Source organism: Olea europaea, unplaced genomic scaffold (assembly GCF_002742605.1).
Source record: "Olea europaea var. sylvestris unplaced genomic scaffold, O_europaea_v1 scaffold2650, whole genome shotgun sequence".
Taxonomy (NCBI): domain Eukaryota; kingdom Viridiplantae; phylum Streptophyta; class Magnoliopsida; order Lamiales; family Oleaceae; genus Olea; species Olea europaea.
The window spans coordinates 1-10017 of NW_019244858.1; the positions used below are offsets into that span (position 1 = coordinate 1).

General features: G+C 33.8%; 1 protein-coding gene and 1 pseudogene across 1 annotated transcript; both read left to right on the top strand.

Moving 5' to 3' along the window:
- Nucleotides 1-1360: 1360 nt before the first annotated feature.
- On the top strand, nt 1361-3254 carry LOC111383273 (UDP-glycosyltransferase 87A1-like). The gene is made up of 2 exons (XM_023007351.1): nt 1361-1960; nt 2154-3254. Exons 1-2 carry the CDS (start codon nt 1486-1488, stop codon nt 3056-3058), a joined length of 1380 nt encoding a protein of 459 aa, XP_022863119.1. The 5' UTR covers nt 1361-1485; the 3' UTR covers nt 3059-3254.
- A 926-nt stretch (nt 3255-4180) lies between these two features.
- Nucleotides 4181-6845, top strand: LOC111383274 (annotated as a pseudogene).
- The last annotated feature ends 3172 nt before the right edge of the window (nt 6846-10017 follow it).

Below are 10017 nucleotides of genomic sequence, written 5' to 3' on the forward strand. Positions count from 1 at the left end.
TTGGACTCCAAATTTAATAATACCTCTTTAGTATAGGTACAAGATGTGTGCTTGTAATCTTGGACTCAAAATTAATAATGTCCTGTTACTTTTGAAAATTGGTAGATGAAAATCAATAGTAATAAGTTACATTAGTCTTTTTCCTGTTTTGAATTAAAAAAATTGTTACTAGAAAAATTGTACATTGAGAGGAACTTAAGTTGAATTAACACAAACAAGACAAATGCATGTAAAATAAGCAGCCTCCATTGTTGAAGATTCGATGGAGGGTCAAGTGGGAGTTTGAATAAGAAAAAATGGTAGGACTTGCAGAAAGGACTAATCACATGTTCTGGAATTCATTAAAATGAAATATTGGAGAAAAAAAATATTTTAAAGAATATGTGATATAAAAATAAGAAAAAATTTCAAATTTACATGTGACATTATTTTATGAGATAATATGTAACGGAAAATGAGCTTTTGAAAAATGTGTTTTTCAGAAGAAAAAAAAATAGAGTCCAAACAAGGGCTAAGCTCCAGCTTGAGTAAAATTTAAGTCATTTTTTCGCAAACTTATTTTGAATCACACATTTACTTAATAAATTATTCATACGTAAATCTAAAAATTTTATCTACTTTTTTATCACTTAATTTTCAAAAATTAACTATTATAGAATATATTCTTCCCAAAAATGGAGGTCAAACATACCTTAAGCCTCCGAAAAAGACTAGCAGGAATAGTAAAATGAATAATAGGGAGTCCCAAAAAATGTTTTAATAATACATAAGTATTAATTACGAAAATAAGTATTAATTACGAATGTGTAGTTGAAAATAATGTTTAACTTTGAAGATAAATTCTATCGTGGAATGGATAGATTAAAGGAGAGATGTGCATTATAAATTTTATTATCTGTCTTATTCTATATATAACTTCATTTAAAAATTCTAGTAGATTTCAAGCTCGACTAAAAGAGAAATGTTGCCGAGTAGTTTAGGAAATGTTTTTAAGAAAATATAATTAAAAAGTAGGAAGAAATTATGAATTCACATGCAAAATATTTTATTAAGAAAATATGCAATTTAAAATGAGTTTGACAAAAAAATATATATGGCCTGATTGGGAGCGATTTTTTCAGCCAAAAAATTGATTTTTTTTATTGTTATTTCATTATTCCTACCGTCATATTTGACTTCTTCTCTCACAGATAGACCCTACTTTTCTCCTAACGATCAAAAAATCTATTCTCAAAATCACTCCCAACCAGACTCAATATAACTTTCAAAGAATGAGTTTGATTTTATACTTCATAACATTATTCAATAGTCAAAACCAGACTCAATATAACTTTCAAAGAATGAGTTTGATTTTATACTTCATAACATTATTCAATAGTCAAACATGACATAGGACATGTCGAGAAATTTTTTCTCCAACTCAAATTTGCCTTGCTACATATTATTTCTTCACCAGTCTTCAGTTTTTTCCGATTTTTAGTTGAAATGCAGCCAATACCTTCCTGCAACGTGGTGGCGATGCCTTATCCCGGCCGTGGCCATATCAACCCGATGATGAACCTCTGCAAACTGGTGGCCGGAAATAGCAGTAGTATTTTAATAACCGTCGTACTGACCGAGGAATGGCTCGGCTTAATTGGCTCCGAAACCAAGCCGGATAACATTCGCTTTGCCACTATTCCAAACGTCATACCGTCGGAGCATGGCCGAGGAGTCGATCCACGTGGCTTTGCCATGGCTGTGTGGAGTAAAATGGAAGAGCCTTTCGAACGGCTCTTGTCCGAGCTTCAGCTTTCTCCGACTCTTGTTATCGCCGACGTTTTCGTTCCTTGGGCGGCTGATGTAGCTTGTAGAAGGAATATTCCGGTGGCTTCATTCTGGCCGATGTCCGCGTTGATATTTTCGGTTTTTTACCATTTTGACCTTCTCGTTCAGCACGGCCACCACCCGGCCAATTCAGGCAAGGGACAATATTTGCTTTTCATTTTTTTCCCACTATACTCTACCGTCCATATATTATTATTATTTTTTCTTTTTTAACAAATTAAAACGTAAATATTTTTACCATAACTTATTTTATTGATATATAAGAAATTTTGTTCAATTAGGAACAAAAACTTGACATATGTGTTACTATGTTATTATGTTTTCAGTGAATGGAGACGAAATTGTCGACTACATTCCAGGGCTCTCTCCTATTCGTGTATTGGATCTTCCCACAATTGTGAGAAGTCGAGAAGACTCCGAACGATTCTTGAAAGCCACTTCGCAGGCATTTCATAAATCCCGATATCTTCTATTGAATTCTGTTTACGAGCTTGAAGCTGAAGTCATTGATACTCTAAAGGCTAATGCTCCGTATCCAATCTATACGATTGGCCCTGCAACAACATATCTCAAAGTTAAAGACATATACTCCACCACGAGCAACGCCATTAATGCTGACATTAACTACTTGAAGTGGTTGAACATTCAACCTCCAAACTCGGTCTTGTTTATTTCTTTAGGTAGCTTCCTTTCTGTTTCGAACTCCCAAATGGATGAAATTGTAGCCGGATTGTGCATAAGTGGAGCCAGTTTCTTGTTGGTGGTGCACGGTGAAACACCTAAGTTAGAAGAGAGTTGTGGAGGAAAAGGTTTGGTGGTGCCTTGGTGTGATCAATTGAGTGTACTCTGTCATCCATCTGTTGGGGGTTTCTTGTCACACTGCGGGTGGAATTCTACAAATGAAGCTATTCTAGCAGGCGTTCCTTTGCTTACGTTCCCTATTTTGATGGATCAAGTTCCAAATGCTAAGATGATTGTCGAAGATTGGAAAATTGGATGGAGGGTGAAGAGAGAATTCGAGGAAGAAAACTTGGCAAAACGAGATGAAATTGCACTTCTTGTGCAGAGGTTTATGAACTTAGAGAGTCGAGAGAGGAAACAACTTACAGAAAAGGCTAAAAATATTCAACAAGTTTGTGATAGAGAATTTGCAGATGGTGGATCATTCCGAGAGAACCTTGACGCCTTTACTAACTCAATTCTACAATACCATAATGAAAATCATTGCTAACTTTCACTGGTGAAGAATGAAGTTTTCAGACTTGATACTCAAATTACACGTGCATTGTATTTTGCAGATTTCTATACAATAATTTGAAATGTGTAGCTGAATACCCATTGAAGCTTTGTTATTAATCTATGTTTAATAATTCAAGAATTTGTTGATGTTTCAATCGGATATGTTCATTAGCAAAGAGTTAATTAGAGAGAGTGTGTGTATTTTAAGAATTTGCATGCTCTTTGAACTTACGAGTCAAGAACAGTTTCAAGTAAGCATTTCTTTTGTGAGTATACGCCTCGTAAGGAGAACTTCAGTGAAAAGACTAATTGCTCCAATAGGAGTGCTATATTGTGGAATGAACTGAATTGAGTGGTAAGAAAAAATTCACCAACTCAACTTTTAAATTTGTAGAGAATTTATCATTTTTTTAAAAGCTGGCATATTTTATTAGAAATTTAGGAACCAAAGTAAAACACAATTCAGAAAGGGGTCGGCTTAACCTCCGACAAATACCTAAGAAAAAATCTGGGTGTACAGATTGTGTACAGAATAGAGACAAGTGTGTGGATCCCGTTTTGTATAAAAAATGTCAAAAATGTGTGTAGGCCCTAGAATTGTGAGTATTCCGTATGTATTCTGACAAAAATAATTTTGTACGTGTAGAAGGGTTGAATGTATTCAAAAGCGTCACCACCATATTGCCTAGTACTTGGAGAGGAAGGGATGTTACCCAACCCCATATTGCTTAAATCATTATCAATTAAATTTCTCTCTGAGATCAATTCCAAGGTCAACTTGCTCAAACAAAGCACAAACCCGCCTTCCTCATTCCTCTCTGTCTCACTAGGATTTGAAACGTCTTTAGTTTCTCTATCATCCACGTGGTTGATCAAGCCGGCTTCTGATTAATCTGCTTATTGATCCATCGACTTTTAAGATGATCCATCGACTTTTAATTTTAACTCTTCCACAACCTACCAAATGAGCAAGCTAATCTTGATAAGTGACTTTTTGAATTGATTATGTAATTCCCAATTAGCCTAAGGGCACGCTTGGGAGTTTTCACTCAAANCTAAGGAATATACATGTAATTTTATTATTTTAAAAAACTTTCAAAATCGGTGGTTAATAAACTTTCAAATATAGATTGGACAGTTTTAAAAATCAATGCTAAAATCAATCAAAATCGATCCATTCAAAAAATCTCAAAATCAATACTTTAAAAATGCATATAATCGAGACGAAGCTCAGGCCCTAAAGTACCAAACTTCCAACATTTTTTCCAGTTGCTCACTTCTACTTATCTAGAAACTTGATACACAGACAGGAGCCCGGACACACACATATTTATAGGAGACAACCTTTTCCTATACTCTGAGCTTTTTTCTTCTCCCGTTTCGTTCTGCATTAATCTATTCCTTTCTTTGCTTTGGTTAGAAATTGGTACTGTAGACATGAAACCAATACTTTCCTGCCACGTGGTGGCCATGCCATATCCCGGCCGCGGCCACATCAATCCGATGATGGACCTTTGCAAACTGGTGGCCGGAAAGAGCAGTAGTATCCTAGTAACCTTTGTACTGACAGAGGAGTGGCTCGGCTTAATTGGCTCCTCAGCCAAGCCAGATAATATCCGATTCGCCACCATTCCAAATGTCATACCGTCGGAGCATGTTCGAGGATCCGACCCGAATGGATTCGCCATGGCTGTGTTGAGTAAAATGGAAGAGCCGTTCGAGCGGCTCTTGAACGAGCTTCAGCTTTCTCCGACGCTGATTATCGCTGACGCTGTTGTTCCTTGGGCGGCTGATGTAGCTTCAAGAAGGAACATTCCGTTAGCTGTGCTCTGGCCGATGTCGGCGTCGGTGTTTTCGGTTTTTTACCATTTTGACCTTCTGGTCCAGCACGGCCACTTCCCGGTCAATTTATCTGGTAATGAACTACAGATATGTCTACACGTGCTTTGGCGGTTTTATTTGGCTTGTTTGATTGATTCTTCTTTCCATATTTTAATTCTTTTACTTTTCTCTACATAAAATATATGCGTTTAACTAAAATAATTAATTAAAATTAAAGTCAATTAATTTTAACAATACATTTTATGGAGTCCACAATTTCTATTAGTCATTTAACCACATATTTCAACAATTTTTTTTTATATCAATATCTACTAAATATGTTATTTTTTACGGCTATATATTTTTCTTTATCATACTTGTATTTTGTCAATAATGTTTAGAACAAAAGTTTAATCTCTACGTCGCCTGGAATTATTTATAAAGAGATATAATAGTTGGTCTCACACATTTGAATGAGTGGTCGAAATTAATATTTAACTTTTACTGAATTTATAGATTTTTATTCGAACTGCACCTAAATACTTTAGATTTTTTGTTAGAACAATCTAGAAAGGTGTTCTACTCGTGAGCTCTTGCGAACTTTGGTTGTGCAGCTTAGTAGAGAGCTTCTAATTGTTGTTGATCAATCATTTAATCTTCCAAAACATCACTAGTCAAAATCATTGTCTTTGCTACAATCTCTTGATCATTTGTAAATTAGTTACATTTGCAAGAAATGGATGACGTTTGATCCATTTCTCTAGCATGTTGAATTAACTCAAACTATTAGAAAAATTCATAATTAAACATATTACATTGATGCTTATTTGGGGGAAAGCAAAGCAAAAGGATATGACTAGAAATCAATCTTTAAAGATTTTGCTTCATTCATGCATCAATATCCTTCAGAATAATCTTTGTGATTTTCTGTTGTTATGTTTTCAGTAAATGGAAACGATATTGTTGATTGCATTCCTGGGCTCTCTCCTATTCGTGGATTGGATCTTCCCACGGTCATGAGGTTGGAAGAAAACTATCAACGCTTTCTAAAGGCACCATTGCAGGCAATTCATAAAGCACGATATCTTCTCTTAGCTTCTGTTTATGAGCTTGAAGCCGAAGTCATTGATGCTCTAAAGGCAAGAGCTTCATGTTCAATCTATACAATTGGCCCTACAACAACACATTTCAAAGTTAAAGACAGTATGGTGATCGAAACTACTTGAAGTGGCTGAACCTTCAGCCTCCAAACTCGGTTTTGTTTCTTTCATCAGGCAGCTATCTCTCTATTTCGGGCTCCCAAATGGATGAAATTGCAGCAGGATTGTGCAAAAGTGGAACACGGTTCTTGTGGGCGGCACGAGGTGAAACATTGAGATTGAAAGAGATTTGCGGAGAAAAAGGGTTGGTGGTGCCTTGGTGTGATCAGTTAAGTGTGCTTTGTCATCCTTCTATTGGGGGATTTTTGTCGCACTGTGGTTGGAATTCTACAAAAGAAGCTATTTTAGCAGGAGTTCCTCTGCTTACTTTCCCCATAATGATGGATCAGGTTACGAATGCTAAGATGATTGTTGAAGATTGGCAAATTGGATGGAGGGTGAAGAGAGAATTCGATAAGGACAACTTGGCAAAACGAGATGAAATTGCAGAACTTGTGCAGAAATTTATGAACTTGGAGAGCAGAGAGAGGAAACAACTTACAAAAAAGGCTATAAAAATCCAACAGGCTTGTGAAAGAGAATTTGCAGAAGGTGGGGCATTCCAAATTTACCTAGATGGTTTTACTCGATCAATTTTGCAATACCATCATCATTGATCAATTCAACATGGTATTCAAAATGACCTAGATGTTTTACATGTTTTAATAAGGCATTTCCCCAAATTTCTGTACGCTATTTGACATTTTTAAGGTTTTATTTGATATTTAACGAATTTTCTCTATAAATTTTGTGTGTTCATCCGTGTCTACTTTTTTATGGCGATTTTATTACTCTTGGTGATATAAAATTAATATTTCTTAAATTTGGTTTAAACACAATACAAATAAACGAAATTTGATGATCTTCTGTTTTGTGTTTTCTTTTACATTCGATTAATCTAGAATGACTTTGAATTGGTTTTAAGAATGTATACAATAATATAAAAAGTTTAGTATATTTGGCAAAAGCACGTACAAACTAAAATTTTGAGTAGGCTTTAATTTACGGGTGGAACTGGGATGCACTGTTTTTAGGGAGAATGGAAAGTGACAAATTGAGTATTTGGTAGTCGATGGCATGTAGAATTAGGGGTGACAATTGAGTCGAGTGGCTCTTCTGGCTCGATCGATGGACAGCTCGGACTCAATTCTGAGCGCAGGCGAAGCCCAAAAAAAAAATTGAGCGATCCAAGCTGACTTGTCAGAAAAATGTGATCAAAAGGTCACATTTACATTTCAAAAGAAAATGTGGGCGTAGTGGGAGCTACAAAAGGCGTAGGAAGCAAACTTGTCTAATGAGGAGACTTTTGTAAACTATATAACTTTGAATCAATCTTATTCCTTTCCAATTCTTTTTCGATACCTCCCAAAAAAAAATATTAAATTAGATCCCAAATCGATCCTTAAACTTTTGTGCTTGGTGGAGAAGAAGCGAACAAAGGTATGCTCATTTGCTGTCTAGTTCTTTGTCACAACTTCAGTCGGATTGTTGTCCACAGTTGAAGGTCAGTGTCAGATTCAATGCTCCTAAGAAGAATAATCCATCAATTCATGTTCTTCTTTTTCTTCCTTTGATGCCGTTTCGAGACATGGGATAAACTATAGGAATGAATGGTCTTTTTCCACTTGAAAATCTCTTTCCATGTCATTTTCTGACATTGATTTTTGTTTTTGGCATTCTTATTTTGTAAAATTACTTTTCACAATAAGCCTATGTTTAGCCTCCATTTTTTCAAATTAAAATGGGTGAAATAATATTTTTTTGGAGAATGAGTGGTTGTGAAAGAAGAAAAAGTTTTCAATTCAAGTGTAATATTATTTTTATGGAAGATTGTGTGATTAAAAATAGAAGAGCAAAAAATGAAACTTAATTTAATGGGAGCCAAAAGGGGGATAAATGTAAGAAACTATACTGTGCAAGTGAAAGTATTCTTCTTCCTTTGTTTGCCTGTTAAAGAATGGCAAGAGGGAGACAACCCATGTTCAAGTGAAAATTTTGACTTTTTGAGTTTGATCTATATCATTGATAGTTGGAAAGATTCTTTAACAACGAATTTCATCAACAAGAAGCTCTTTCTAGGCATTAGCTATTGGGCCAAAATCGAGCTCATCCCATGAGCACATGCACTCGTGCTTGGACGAGCCGAGCTTGTGAGCTCATGGATCGAGTCGAGCCTGCTAGATTTATTGACACCCCTACATGGAATTTGTATGGAAGGGGCGCAATTTCATCAAATGAACATCAAATTCAAGGGCATTAAAGGAAATGTAAATGAATTGGGAAAAATGATTATGTCAAAAACATACGAGGGCTGGATCTAAAGCTGAATTCTTTATTTTTAATTTGAATTTTCAAAGCATATAATTTTGCACAGCATCTGATTTTCAGCATCTCGACACATCGATAAATTGACCAATGAATATTTAAATTCTAAGTCGTTGTTTGACATTTTTACTTTACTTTAATTTATTTTTCATACTCATTTTTAATCATACATTTATATAATAAAATATTCTATATGTAAACTCAAATTTTTTTTCTATTTTTTAATTACACATTCTTCAAAAAATATTATTTAAAATAATATTTTTTAAATTTTATGGATGTCAAACAGGACTAAATAATCTCAACATTTTCATTGGAGTCCAAAAGGTAAGGGTGTGTTTGGTTTGCGTTTGCGTTTTCTGTTTTGAGGCACTATTTTCGAATTATAGAAAATGTGTTTAGTTTGTCATTTTGAAAAACGGTTTCTTAAAACAGAAAACTAAAAAATGCTTTTGGTTTAAAAATTTTAGAAATTGTTTTATGACATTTATTAAATTAAAATGATTATTTAATAAAACATAATAATTTTATCTTAATAAATTACCAGATAATATATATTTTAAACTTGATGAATTTATTATTTTTTCTTGCTACAATAATAAAATAATAAATATTTACAAATTGTTTTACGACATTTATTCAATTAATTTGATTATTTAATAAAACATAATAATTTTATGCTAATATATTACCAGATAATATGTATTTTAAACTTGGTAAATTTACTATTTTTTCTCGCTACAAAAATAAAATAATAAATAATAAATGTTTAGAAATTGTTTTATGACATTTATTCAATTAATTCGATTATTTAGTAAAACATAATAATTTTATGTTAATATATCACTGGATAATTTGTATTTTAAACTTGGTGAATTTACTATTTTAAAAATGATGCCGAGCATCCCTTAAAAAAAAAAAAAAAAAAAGGCGTGCTTTGAGCATTTTCCGCTTTTTGAGTTTTTCAACCGAAAACACTCAAAACGAAAAAAAGTTATTTTGAGCTTTCAGTTATAAATTTTTCCTTGTTTTCGAAAATGTATTTTCAAAAACGAGTGACCAAATGCATTTTGGACCTTTTGGAAAACTAAAAGCAGAAAACGGCAAACCAAACGCCCCCCAAATTTCCACCACATGGTTTAATCATTAAAGTCCCTTTTCTTTTCCGATTTCCTTCTTCAATAATCAATTTACTTTTCTTACTTTTCAGATCTGAGTTTTTGGTTAAACATGCAACCAGTAGCTTCCTGCCACATGGTGGCCAAGCCATATCCTGGCCACTACCACATCAATTCGATGATGAACCTCTGCAGACTGTTGGCTGGAAGAATAAATCTTCCTGGGCGTTCTGGCTAGAAAGAACAACGGTATTCTAATTACCATCGTATTGATTGTAGGGCCGAACTTATGCTTCGAGACTTGAGGTGAATTTCAGAATTTGAACTCCTAAATCATAACAAGCAATCAAATTTTTGTTTTCATTTATAAGAGTTTTATGGAATTAAATTTGTTAAGTCAAAATAAACAATAAAATAAAATAAAATATTCAAAATATTTATATTATAATGTTTTAAATAATAACTTAAATACAACTCGTCTTGTAATT

Excerpts from the sequence above, each read along its gene's own strand:
- LOC111383273 (XM_023007351.1), top strand. The coding sequence starts at position 1,486 with ATGCAGCCAATACCTTCCTGCAACGTGGTGGCGATGCCTTATCCCGGC. Across the intron at positions 1,961-2,153 it reads CCACCACCCGGCCAATTCAG|TGAATGGAGACGAAATTGTC; the intron begins GCAAGGGACAAT and ends TTATGTTTTCAG.